The 14,665-nt window shown below is 42.7% G+C and overlaps 1 protein-coding gene across 6 annotated transcripts in view; it reads left to right on the plus strand.

The window, feature by feature from the left end:
- EML5 (EMAP like 5) overlaps positions 1 to 14,665 on the plus strand; it is a 148,656-nt gene that overhangs the window by 76,054 nt on the left and 57,937 nt on the right. For all 6 annotated transcript variants that reach the window (XR_011848904.1, XM_072116701.1, XM_072116703.1 and 3 more), the window contains exons 2-4: positions 6,479 to 6,638; positions 7,316 to 7,414; positions 7,929 to 7,997. Coding sequence is in view for 5 of the 6 variants with exons in the window: in XM_072116701.1 (XP_071972802.1) it covers positions 6,479 to 6,638; positions 7,316 to 7,414; positions 7,929 to 7,997 (328 nt within the window). In the remaining variant the exon portion in view is untranslated. The remainder of the gene's footprint in view (positions 1 to 6,478; positions 6,639 to 7,315; positions 7,415 to 7,928; positions 7,998 to 14,665) is intronic.

Raw genomic sequence — 14,665 nt, forward strand, 5'->3', positions numbered from 1 at the left:
CTTGTGCTCTGCATTAGTCACATGCACGCCCTAGAGTACTGGACCTCGTGCTCTGCTTTAGTCACATGCAGGTCCTAGAGTACTGGACCTTGTGCTCTGCTTTAGTCACATGCAGGTCCTAGAGTACTGGACCTTGTGCTCTGCTTTAGTCACGTGCGTGTTCTAGTGTGTTCCTCTTGGTCAAATTTGTGTTGTACAGTTTTGGGCTTAATGCACAGCTCGTGCTCTGGCATTTTGGCAACGTGCAGTGTTTACCTGTAGTGTCGCCCCCTCCAATCTCTTAAACACTTTGTTTCTTTTTAGAGACCACTCTTTTGTGCCCTGCTTGTTATACTGGACAGGTTTCTTTGGCACTATCTCTCCTGCTCCTATCAACAGTGTATCAGCATTTGGCTCTGCATGGGCTTCTGCTGACACCTAGAATGTGAAATTTGGCAGCCAGGAGACCATATTTTCTGTCAAGGTCTGGCAATGCCACAGTTCACAGGGCAACAAAAGGGTAGGCAGGTACAGGCAGGGGTGAACCAAGCTGTCTGCTGTCTGAGGCAAGCCATAGAGAGACCCCCCCCCCCATTTATGTAATATATCAGGGAGTGTCAGGCCAGATCCATCATATTGGTTTGGTGTGAAAATAAAGCAATGCAAAATGCATATAGCATACCGCCATGTAGTATGAAATGCATACAGCGTACCACCATGTAGTACAAAATAGATACAGCGTGCTGCCATGTGGTATAAAATGTATACAGCATACTGCCATGTATTATAAAATGCATACAGCGTGCTGCCATGTAGTGTAAAATGCATACAGCATACTGCCATGTAATATAAAATGCATACAGCGTGCCACCATGTAGTATAAAATGCATAAAGTGTACCACCATGTAGTATAAAATGCATACAGCGTGCCACCATGTAGTGTAAAATGTATACAGCATACCGCCATGTAGTACAAAATAGATACAGCCTGCCGCCATCTATTATTAAATGCATACAGCGTGCCGCAGTGTAGCGGAGGCAGGGGGTGTAAATGGAGGGGCGGGCTGGGAGTGGAGCGGGTGAACGGGAGCGGTGGGGGGGGGGGGGGGGATGGGAGTGGGGGAGAAAACCAGGAATGGAGGTATGCAAGGAGTGAGAGGCCCCAGTAAGCCCCCACTAATCATCCCGTCCCCTCCCCAGTAAACTTTCATTTACTCTGCACCAGAGGTGCACAATCTTTTTCAGTCCAAGTGCTGCATTGTCATACCGCTACCCTTTAGGGGGCCACACTATAAACCAATACCCTAGATGTGCCAAAAAACACAGTACAGCACAAGTTCCCCCCAGAAACCACTACTGTATAATAGTACATTTGTACAATAAATAACATAGACCCCAGAGCAGCCTACAATATAGCGCACAAACAAGAAGTTAATAATTATTATGCAAATTGTCTGAACCCATGCAGCAGGTAATAAGTGTGAATAACTGGCTGCACACATGGACCAGTTATTCTTACTTATTATCTGCTGCACTTTAGGGCTGATTCTATCCTTTTTGCTGCCTGAGGTAAAACGCTGAAATGCTGCCTTCTACTATTCTACTGCCCCCTATGTACAAGAATATAACTACTATAATACTCCCCTTATAAACAACAATATAACTACTACAATACTGCCCCCTATGTACAAGAATATCACTACTATAATACTGCCCCCTATGTACAAGAATATAACTACTATAATACTGCCCCCTATGTACAAGACTATAACTACTATAATACTGCCCCCTATGTACAAGAATATCACTACTATAATACTGCCCCCTATGTACAAGAATATAACTACTATAATACTGCCCCCTATGTACAAGACTATAACTACTATAATACTGCCCCCATGTACAGGAATATATCTACTATAATACTGCCCCCTATGTACAAGTATATAACTACTATAATACTGCCCCCTATGTACAAGTATATAACTATTATAATACTGCCCCCTATGTACAAGAATATAACTACTATAATACTGCCCCCTATGTACAAGAATATAACTACTATAATACTGCCCCTATGTACAAGAATATAACTACTATAATACTGCCCCTATGTACAAGAATATAACTACTATAATACTCCCCCTATAAACAACAATATCACTACTACAATACTGCCTCCTATGTACAAGAATATAACTGCTACATGTAAGTGATTAGGCCTGGGATCGTTGTCTCCTGGGGTACAGGGGCACAATTCACCAGCACACAAGCATTTCACAGTCCACCCTGTGCAATTTAGGTACTCCTGCCTCTGTGTGTGTCTTGTTATCTCCATGTGCAAAGTACAGGAGACGTTATAGCAGCTAGTCTCCACTAACCAGCTCGGAAGAACTGAGAAATGGAGTTGGTCAAAATAGTTTTATTCCACGTTGCACATAATACAGTAACAGCTTATCCTGAGAAGACATATGTAACAGTAGATAGACTTCTCTCTCCTGTGTTGTACGCTCTAGAATACTGCAGTGTTTCTCCATTTAGCTGCTGGATTATCTGTTGTGATCTGTGGAGTTATTCAGAAGATGTATTACTAGCCTCCAGGGAGGATTAACCTGCAGTAATGAATGTTCTTTGTTTTCCCTCTTTCATTGTTAATGTTTATGTTTTTTTTATGAAACCATTCATCAGTCTTTACTACTGTGGTGAATGGGGATGCTTACTTGCCAAGACATTAGGGGGCATTTATTATTTTTGGCGGTAGGTGTTGTTTTTTTTGGTGCCCGATTTTAGCTGTGATATATATTGTGGCTCACTGCCTTAATGTATTTAGCGCACTGTAAGAAGAAGAACAAACGAGCGTCAGAAACATTCATGAAGGGGTTTAGAAGTGGGTAGACTTGCTTCTTACAGGTCTAATTTTGTGCCAAAAAATGTGACAAAAAAGTGTTGGGAAAAGTGTCAGGATTGAAGAACTGCGCCCAAATTCAGTGGCACTAGGCACAGCAAAAAAATAAAAACCTATGGCTGCCCAAAAAAATGGTGCAAACTGAATAATAAATGCCCCCCAATATTCAGCACTCTAGAACATGCTTTTGATTAAAGGAGAACACAAAGGGCGATATTTATCAATAGTGATGCAGGGTCCATGCCTTTGGCGCACAAATCTACGGTAAATTACAAAGAGATGTAAAATTGTAGCGCAACGGGTTGATAAATTGGCGCTCGACAGAAAATGCTCTGAACTAACTCCACATTTATCAAGTGAAATCCAATTCCATAGACCAGGTTTTTGGAGCATGCGCCTAAAATTGTGGCAAAAAAAGTTTTGGGAAACTATAAGCGCAGGAAAAGTGTTGAGATTTCAAAGCTGCACACAAATTGTGCGCCCAAAAAGGGATGATTGTCGGAAAAGGACCAATATTCTGGCGCAGCCACGTCATAAATAAGGAGCAACAGGCGCAGCAAGGTAATTATAATCTGCCAAAAAACTGGCGAAAAGCTTAGAATAAGTGCCCCCCAAAGTCCTACACTCAAGTGCACACAATGTCCAGTACTGCTTGTTGTTTTTTGGCACCCAATTTATTTTTAAAACTGTAATTCAGGAGTCAGAATCAGTGGGGAGTTGGCGAAATAAGCAGTCTTATCTAAAATAGCTATATCAGATTCGAAGAAAAGGGGGGGGGGGTAACACATAATACAGGTGCTGAGCAATACATGCTATCATTCCTGCTCAGGCTTTAGCTAAGTTTCATAGGGGGGTCTCCCACAAGCTGCCGTTCCTGTTACCATACTGCTACGAAACAATCTCTGATGCCTCTCCTCATCCCGGGCGACACCACAGTGATAAACCTCTCTCTAATGCTAAAGAAAAGTTGTACCCGCTTCTCCCTACTCAGGAGGCTTCAGTCCAGTCCATACGCATTATGAAAATGAGCTTATCCAAAAACAATCTGAAAGGGGGGCGTTGTGGGGCTCAGCCAGGTTTGAAGGATACTTTTGCAACCTGCTGTCGCCACAGCTGTCAATGGTCTCGGACAACCTTTGGTGCATCGCTGGACCTCTGTTTCTACAAACCCAAAGATTGCCCACAATGGGTTGGCACCCGATTTTACCAGTCATTTCTACTGTGATTTTATATTGTAGGAGAACAGCCTTAATGTTTTGCGACAAAAACAGTGTAGGGAAAATACAGTGTCAGCGCAGGAAAAGTATCAGGATTGCAGAGCTGCACAATTGAGGCACAAAAAGAAGTTGTAAGTGTCGGTAAAGAAGCTTGATTGCAGCGCCACAATATATTATAATAAATATGGTGCACATGTGGCAGCAGCGAAAATAAACATGGCCCCCAAACAACTGTCACAAAGCCAGTAATAAATGCCTCACATTGAGTCAACAGATTGTGAGCCCCTGTGCCAACACTTAATTTGGACCCCCCACCTATTAGGCGTACATTTCTATACATTATAGTAATCAGTGTACGAATAAAGTGAGCTCTTTTCTGTGCTGTTACATCACTGTAATAAGCTGGTCCCCCAGATATAGTGCTGCTGTACTCCTATGTAACATCAGGGGCCTATCAGCTCTCTAAAAATAAGGGTCCCATTCAGAATCTCTACTTCCGTCCTTCATATAGCTGAGGACTGGCATTGGAGGGTGTTATTATAATGGGATCTCAGTGGTTCTGTGCTGCACTGCTGTTTGCTTATATGACATTATACTCTATCTACAACAAGGAGGACACTATTTTATTTGATATCATGTAGCAACTGTCCCTGTACAAGTCCTTACCAACCCCTAAAATTGAGATAAATTCCACTTAGAATGGGCCTATTCGCCCTCATCACCTCTCCCCCTAGCAGCTGTGCAGTAGGTACGAAAAGTATTTAGCACCTTTTCAATTTTTCACACTTTTTTCATTGCAGCCAATTGGTGACATCAAAAAAGTTTTTGTTTATTAATGTACACTCTGTACCCCATCTTGACAGACAAAACAGAAATGTAGATATTCTTGCCATATTATTATAGAAGAAAAACTGAAATATCACATGTTCATAAGTATTCAGACCCTTTGTTGTGACACTCATATTTAACTCACGTACTAACCATTTCCTTCGGATCCTTCTTGAGATGTGTCAATTCCTTCTTTGGAGTTCAGCTGTGTTTCTGTTCAATATACTTTATTGAAATTTGGCAATGACAGTAGTGTGACTAATTATGACAAGGTGATTCCAATTTAACATATATCACATGTAGTAATAGAAGTAGAAATATATCACAATCAGTCGTTAAAGCAAAGAGTTGAGCTGTGATAAATTAAACTGATTGGACTTGATTAGGAAAGGCACACACCTGTCTATATGAGACTTTACAGCTCACAGTGCATGTCAGAGGACATCAGAATCATGAGATATAAGGAACTGCCCAAGGAGACAGAATTGTGGCAAAGCACAGATCTAGCTAAAGTTACAGAAGTATTTCTGCAGCACTTAAGGTTCCTAAGAGCACAGTGGCCTCCATAATCATTAAATGGAAGAAGTTTGGGACAACCACAACTCTTTCTCAACCTGCCCATCCAGCAAAACTAAGCAATCATGAGAGAAGAGCCTTAGTGAGAGAGGTAAAGAAGAACCCCAAGATCACTGTGGCTGAGCTCAAGAGATGGAGAAGGGAGAAAGTTCCACAAAGTCACCCATCACTGCAGCCTCCACCAGTTGGGGCTTTATGGCAGAGTGTGCTGACGGGAGCCTCTCCTCAGTGCAAAACATATGAAAGCCACATGCAGTTTGCAAAAACACATGAAGGACTCCCAGAATATGAAAAATAAGATTCTCTGGTCTGATGAGACGAAGATTTAACTTCACTGCTCATCACCTGCCAAATACAGTCCCACACAATGCGGCCAAGTACAGAGATATCCTGGATGAAAACCTCTTCCAGAGTGCTCTGGTCTAGAGGCTCACCTTGCAACTAGACAATTGAACATCTCTGGAGAGACATGAAAATGGCTTCCACCAATTTCACCATCCAACCTGAGGGAACTGGAGGGGATCTACATGGAGGAATGGCAGATGATCCCCAAATTCAGGTGTGAAAAACTTGTAGCATCATTCCCAAGAAGACTCCTGACTGTAATAGCTTAAAAGCTGCTTCTACTCACTACTGAGCAAAGGGTCTGAAACTTATGACCATGTGATAGTTCGGTTTTCCTAGTTGAATATCCCTGTCAGGATGGGGTATAAAATAAAATAACTTTATTGATATTACCAATTGGCTGCAATTTAAAGACATCTGAATACTTTCTTTACCCATTGTACATGTGCTGCTCCTTTACATTGTGGAAAATGTACTTTTTTCTTCTCTATGGCAAGAGATGATCACACAGCAGCTACTCGAGCATTATATGTGCTGGGGAATGTGGCAAGAGCTTGGGTTTTCTCTGCCTTCCATGATGGTATCGACTAATCCCCCAATATGTTATAATTTGTATTTTTATTTCTAGTTTGGCCCTACACCCCGAGAGGCTTCTGGTGGCAACTGGGCAAGTTGGAAAGGAGCCATATATCTGCGTGTGGGATTCATACTCCGTGCAAACTGTCTCCATACTGAAAGATGTTCACACTCATGGGATTGCTTGCTTGGCATTTGATCTGGATGGTCAGGTGGGTGCTCTCAGGACATTATTTTTTCTACCTCCATTGTGCTTCCCCGCCCAGTTTCACATGCCACTATTCTGTATTTTACATCAGTATTTGCGTTCCAAAACACAAAAGAGATACAAGTATTTCCATTATACTTGCTTTTGACTACATTTGGCCGACAAATACTGATACAAAATACTGACCAGCATCCTGCCGTGTGAAACTTGCTGCATTTACACAAATGTGTGATTTCTCCAGTCCCGTATTTCTGTGCCATATGACGCCATATATATAGGATGTTTCTCATCCGTATTCAACATGTATCTAACCTGTAGATATACGCCCCCATAGACTTCTAAGGGCATACGGATCTGAAATATGGGAAAAAATAGGACATTCTCTATATTTTTACACGGCTCGTATACGGCATGGTGTAAACAATGGCAATGTGAATTTTGTAGACGTATTGTCCATTGAAATTAATGTTGACGTATGTTACCCATAAAAAAAACAGTACTTTACGAGTAGCATATGACCATTTTCATATGTTCTTGTGAATGCAGCCTTAGGGTAGGGGTGTATCTTTTTACAGTGAATGGATGATCCTCACTGTTGATGAAGATGCAGCTCCGCACAGTGCAGCAAACTTCACTGTGAACGCTCTTGTTTTCTCATCGTGTCTCCTCTTATCCCTACAGCGACTGGTTTCTGTTGGCCTCGACTCCAAGAACACAATTTGTGTATGGGACTGGAGGAAAGGGAAGATGCTCTCTATGGCTCCAGGTCACACTGACAGGGTAAGACAGTTACTCCTTAGGAAGTGCTTTTATAAGGGAGGGAAGTTCCCTACAGACCATAAGCTAATTAAGCAAATTCTTCATATCTATCTATCTACGTATAGAAAGTCCAAGCAGCACATTCGGTAGGTCATGCAGGTGGGTGCAAACTTCTTAGGACCGGGCCTCAGGTCCTCCAGCGTTAAAGAAAAGGAGATAGCGCAGCACACCAGGTTAAGTGGTAAAAAAGTATTCTTCCTCTTTATTCCATAACAACAGCGACGTTTCGGCTACAAGTAGCCTTTTTCAAGCCATATTATTGAATATGGAATAAAGAGGAAGAATATTTTTTTACCACTTAACCTGGTGTGCTGCACAATCTCCTCTATCTATCTGTAAATATTTACATGAAAGCAACTTGATAGAAATCCATCTTGATCTGAATATCTACAGGTTAATTGTCAGGGTTGGTTGTATAGATGTCAACCTGTGATGCAGCAGTGGTATATATCATACTTATACCATTTTCTTTCAGATCTTTGACATCTCATGGGATCTCTACCAACCGAATAAGTTGGTTAGCTGCGGGGTGAAGCATATAAAGGTCTGTATCTACTCACTGATTCTGGATTTCACTGGTCATGGTCATCCTGCCTCACCGCAGTGTATGTAATGTTTTCTATATTGATGCTGTTTAGCATTGCTCTATTTTGTTGAAATTGTCTATTTGGACACACAGTTTGATGTATTGTAGAGGTTGTGTTTAGCACATTGACCACTGTTGTCATGTTTGAGTGAGCACAATTTCTCCAAAATGTATAGACTTCTTTTAGATTTATCTCCCTCTTTCTGGTAGCACAAAGCATGGGGTGATTGCTTAAGAAATCATGTGATTTTTGTACTCTTTCCTGTTTTACTTTAAGCAGTGGTCTCACAATGTTCTTGCATTGTGTTTTGAAACACATTTGCAACATCCCCCACTGGGGTCTAGCCTTTCTTCGGGTGGCTGGGACCCAGAATACCAGAGTGACTGGCTAGTGTGGCCTTGGGCACGATATGGTCATGGTGCTTGGTATTGGGACCGGAGGACAGGCCTCCAGCAGGTGGTCTGTGCAAGAAATACGGAGGGAGAGGCTGATGCAGTGGTTTCTCCCTGGGGCAACCCCTGAGGTGTATATGGGGATCCCTGGGTGATGGAGGATGGGGAGCCTGTGATGGTGAAACAGCCTGATCACACGGGATCACATGGAGGCACATTGTGCAAATCAACTCACGGTTCTTTATTTGAACTCAAACAGCAGGCAACAGCCTAACATCAGCAGCAGGTTCAGCAGGCTGGAAAGCTGGTAGGAGATGGCTGGTCTGCAGGAAGGGTTGCTCACAGCTTCGTAGTAACTTCAGGCTGGGCTGGTTAAGATGGAGCCAAGTCCAGACGGTGAGTGGCCCAAGGTGTCAGGCAGTATGACAGTAGCATGACACTGGCTTCTGCAACACAAGCATATGTTGCACTCTCCTCCGCTCCTGCTTAGACCTAATCTGACCATGTGCTCCCACCCATAAGGAGTTTTATACTCCCCTAGTGAGGTGGCAGCACTCTCCAATCAGCTTCCAGCTTGCTTTACAATAAGAACACAGCATATCATTGGTTATAGATAATGGATATGTAAACCCTTGCCCTCCCAGGCAGTGGTCCCAGCTGCAATTACAAAGTTCCCCACTTTTGGAGACCTCTTAGCAAGGTGATCAGTCTCCCTAGGCAGCTCCTAACACAGAGAAAGCAATGTTCGCAAAAACTACCTACCCCATGCATCGGCAGGGTTGTTTCACATTGCAAACACATCAGGAGAAACGCAACATGGAAAATACACTTCTATATGTCTTGAGCAAAACGCATGTGTTTGCTAAGTAGAATCGTGTTTTCTGCATTGCTAAAAGTAATAACATATTAAAAGTGAATTTGTGGATTATTTTTCCCGATGTGTTTGCAATGCATTTCAAAATGCCGGCACATTGTGAGACTTCAGCCCTATTGAGTTGTAGCCGAAGTATCAGCGACAGCATGTAAAAAAAAAGGGATGCGGCAGGAGCACGACTGAGGTATGAATAGTTGGTTAAATGCCCAATTTCCCTGTATGCCAGGGTTTTCCTAGTATTAAATAACTCCATATTTCCAAACTGGTTTGGATGATTTGAAGAGCTGCCTGGCTATATATCCACCTAATATGCCTCCTGTTACTCTTATGTTGGGCATGACTATTACCTGTTCTTCTCCCTCAGCTCTGTGTGTCCTCCTGAGTTTTCTTCCTCCATTTATTGCAATGAGAAAAGCAGTGGGACGTCTATTCCACAGACAGCACCACTTGAGTAACATTTCACTGCCCTGTTTACTCTGAATTATTTATCTGATGGGATAAATTATTTATAGAAAGATTAATATTTAAATTCGCACTGAGACTGCGCGGCCTTCGAGGTCGGGGAGAACTGCTTCCCTATTCATTGCAAAACAGCAGGATGTTGAGAGTGCAGAGGACATTATTCTAACTTTTGTTAAAGAGCACCCCCTGCCAATGGGAAATTATTTACTAAGCCTGGACAACACCTTTAATCTATGTGTTCACTTACATAGCCGTCCACTGTATTTAGTTTTAAGCTTTGCTTAAAGGAAACCTACCATGTGAAAAATGTCAGGATTAGGTAAAAATAGATTAGGCCTTAGCATGTTACTAGTCACCTACCATCAGATGTAGCTTAATATGTGAATTTCTGATGGTAGGTTTCCTTAAAATCTTCTATACACTCTTCTGTCTACTATAAGCTATAGTAGTATAGTAGTATAGTATAGCTTTAATATAGTAGTATAAGCTATAAGAGTGCATTAGCTATAAGGGGAATGTCTGTTGGCAAGTCTGAAAGTTTCATGTTCTTCCAAGCTCTGAAGAATAAATGCATAATAGTGTAGTGTATAATAGGAGATAACACAGGATCAGTACGGAACATGCATTGTATAAGTTTATTTTTTGTTTTTACTGTAGACTGTTTGCTGTTCTTGATCTTTTCAGTGTTAGTTGATGTAGGTTAGGAAAAAGGGTTTGACTTTTATTTCCATTCGCAGACATTAAAGCGCAACTATACTTTTGAAGCCATAATATTATATCAGGGACAAGGCTGACCAGTTGACACATGACCCCTGTACCATTTTTTTTTTTTACTTTATTTTAAGAATGAAAATTACACAATACAAAATATGCATACATATATAGGCAATTTCTGTACATTAGCTTTGCAGACAATCTATGGTACATCATTTTTCCACTCCCCCCCCCCCCCCACCTCTATCCCTCCCACCCCTGGTGGCTGGCGACCGGCTCAAATCTCAGAATATATCCAATATTAGTCAATCCCAGAGTTATGTACAATAAGGGGCACAGCGAAAAAAAAGCAAAAAAAATAAAAGGAAAAATTACCTATTCTACTATCAAGAGCTGCAAGGACTTTTGTGCACTAGATCTATTGAGCCATTTATCCCTCATCTCACCCCTCTTTGCGCCACTTTCAAATTCCTCCTGCCTTTCTTCAAGGAATAAAGTATCCATTCTATCTTCCCAGACCTTAATCTTGGGCACTTCCTTATCCTTCCAATGACACAAGATCACCAGTCTAGCCAGAAAAAGACCTTTAATCACACTCGGGATGCAACCCGAAGAGTCAATAATTCATTTCTTTGTGCCCAAGATGCATACATGTGGACTAAAAGGAATATTGCAATTAAACACTGTCTGCAATCTATTAAGGACACCTATCCAATATCGATGCAGTTTTGGACATCTCCATAGCATGTGTACAAGATCAGCGTCTATCAGGCTGCACCTTGGGCATTTTTCTTCACTTTTTTTCCAAAAATAATTTAATTGTCTTGGCGTCATATGTACCCTGTGCACTATACAGGTCTGAGACCCAATATGTGACATATTCTTAGTATAGTTTCTAGTCATATGCAAGGAATCTTCCCATTCATCCTCTGTCAAATCCGTAACATCTTTCTGCCATTTTCCATAACTCTCAAACGCGGGGACATGATTTTCATCTTTAAACATACTCTTATAGATCCTTGACATTAAACCTTCTTATTTTGGGGGGGCAAACATGTCATTCAGGGGATGCTCTTCTTGTGGGAAGTCCCTATCCGTCAGGCTGGCACTGAAGACGTATCTAAGTTGGGCATAACAAAACCAATCATTAATCCCCAGACCAAAATCCCTGGCTATACTCTCAAAAGGTTTTAAGAAAATTTTAAGAAAACACCAGTTTCTTGTAAACTCCATATATCATATCCGTACAAACATCCATATTTTTTTTTCACAGTGTAATTCACCATTTCTTTATCACTATCAATAATATTTGCCATTGTGCTGACTGGTGGCAGTGATTACACTAGGGTGAGGACTGACTGGTGGCAGTGGTTATTTCATACAGTGGAATGACTAGTGGCAGTGATTACACTAGGGTTAGGACTGACTGGTAGCAGTGGTTATTTTATATTGTGGAGTGATTGGTGGCAGTGATGACACTAGGGTTAGGACTGACTGGTGGCAGTGGTTATTTCATACAGTGGAATGACTGGTGGCAGTGATTACACTAGGGCAGTGATGGCAAACCGTTTAGACACTGAGTTCCCAAACTACAACCAAAACCCATGTATTTTTTGCAAAGTGCCAATGCGACAATTTAAGCAGTAACTTATTACTCCCTGCTCTTTCGCAGCTTTGAATTATATAGGCATCTGAGGACACCAATACAGTAGAAAGAAGTAGAAGAAGTTTGGATTATCATTGTAGCTTTCTTCTAGGGTCCTGGGCTGCAAGAGGCCTTAAGTCCTTCTGACGAACACTGCCCTGAGGTGATGGCAAGGGTGCCCATAGAGATGGCTCTGAGTGCCACCTCTGGCACCCATGCCATAGGTTCGCCACCACTGCACTAGGGTGTGGACTGACTGGTAGCAGTGGTTATTTCATACAGTGGAATGACTGGTGGCAGTGATTACACTAGGGTTAGGACTGACTGGTAGCAGTGGTTATTTTATACTGTGGGGTGATCGGTGGCAGTGATTACACTAGGGTGAGGACTGACTGGTGGCAGTGGTTGTTTTATACAGTGGAATGACTGGTGGCAGTGATTACACTAGGTTGAGGACTGACTGGTAGCAGTGGTTATTTTATACTGTGGAGTGATTGGTGGCAGTGATTACACTAGGGTTAGAACTGACTGGTGGCAGTGGTTATTTTATACTGTGGAGTGATTGGTGAGAGTGATTACACTAGGGTGAGGACTGACCGGTAGCAGTGGTTATTTTATACTGTGGAGTGATTGGTGGGAGTGATTACACTAGGGTGAGGACTGACCGGTAGCAGTGGTTATTTCATACAGTGGAAAGACTGGTGGCAGTGATTACACTAGGGTTAGGACTGACTGGTGGCAGTGGTTATTTTATACTGTGGAGTGATTGGTGGGAGTGATTACACTAGGGTGAGGACTGACTGGTAGAAGTGGTTATTTTATACTGTGGAGTGATTGGGGGCAGTGATTACACTAGGGTTAGAACTGACTGGTGGCAGTGGTTATTTTATACTGTGGAGTGACTGGTGGCAGTGATTACACTAGGGTGAGGACTGACTGGTGGCAGTGGTTATTTCATACAGTGGAATGACTGGTGGCAGTGATTACACTAGGGTGAGGACTGACTGGTGGCAGTTGTTATTTCATACAGTGGAATGACTGGTGGCAGTGATTACACTAGGGTGAGGACTGACTGGTGGCAGTGGTTACACTGGGGTGAGGACTGACTGGTAGCAGTGGTTATTTTATACTGTGAAGTGATTGGTGGCAGTGATTACACTAGGGTTAGAACTGACTGGTGGCAGTGGTTATTTTATACTGTGGAGTGATTGGTGAGAGTGATTACACTAGGGTGAGGACTGACTGGTGGCAGTGGTCATTTTATACTGTGGAGTGATTGGTGGCAGTGATTACACTAGGGTTAGGACTGACTGGTAGCAGTGGTTATTTCATACAGTGGAATGACTGGTGGCAGTGATTACACTAGGGTGAGGACTGACCGGTAGCAGTGGTTATTTTATACTGTGGAGTGATTGGTGGGAGTGATTACACTAGGGTGAGGACTGACTGGTAGCAGTGGTTATTTCATACAGTGGAAAGACTGGTGGCAGTGATTACACTAGGGTTAGGACTGACTGGTGGCAGTGGTTATTTTATACTGTGGAGTGATTGGTGGGAGTGATTACACTAGGGTGAGGACTGACTGGTAGAAGTGGTTATTTTATACTGTGGAGTGATTGGGGGCAGTGATTACACTAGGGTGAGGACTGACTGGTGGCTGTGGTTATTTCATACAGTGGAATGACTGGTGGCAGTGATTACACTAGGGTGAGGACTGACTGGTGGCAGTGGTTATTTTATACTGTGGAGTGATTGGTGGCAGTGATTACACTAGGGTGAGGACTGACTGGTGGCAGTGGTTACACTGGGGTGAGGACTGACTGGTGGCAGTGGTTATTTTATACTGTGGAGTGATTGGTGGCAGCGATTACACTAGGGCGTGGATTGACTGGTAGCAGTGGTTATTTTATACAGTGGACTGACTGGTGGCAGTGGTTATTTTATACTGTGGAGTGATTGGTGGCAGTGATTACACTAGGGTTAGGACTGACTGGTGGCAGTGGTTATTTCATAGAGTGGAGTGACTGGTGGCAGTGATTACACTAGGGTGAGGACTGACTGGTAGCAGTGGTTATTTTATACTGTGGAGTGATTGGTGGCAGTGATTACACTAGGGTGAGGACTGACTGGTAGCAGTGGTTATTTCATACAGTGGAAAGACTGGTGGCAGTGATTACACTAGGGTTAGGACTGACTGGTAGCAGTGGTTATTTCATACAGTGGAATGACTAGTGGCAGTGATTACACTAGGGTGAGGACTGACCGGTAGCAGTGGTTATTTTATACTGTGGAGTGATTGGTGGCAGTGATTACACTAGGGTTAGAACTGACTGGTGGCAGTGGTTATTTTATACTGTGGAGTGATTGGTGGGAGTGATTACACTAGGGTGAGGACTGACTGGTAGAAGTGGTTATTTTATACTGTGGAGTGATTGGTGGTAGTGATTACACTAGGGTGAGGACTGACTGGTGGCAGTGGTTATTTCATACAGTGGAATGACTGGTGGCAGTGATTACACTAGGGTGAGGACTGACTGG

The sequence above is a fragment of the Engystomops pustulosus genome, chromosome 7 (assembly GCF_040894005.1).
Source record: "Engystomops pustulosus chromosome 7, aEngPut4.maternal, whole genome shotgun sequence".
Taxonomy (NCBI): Eukaryota; Metazoa; Chordata; class Amphibia; order Anura; family Leptodactylidae; genus Engystomops; species Engystomops pustulosus.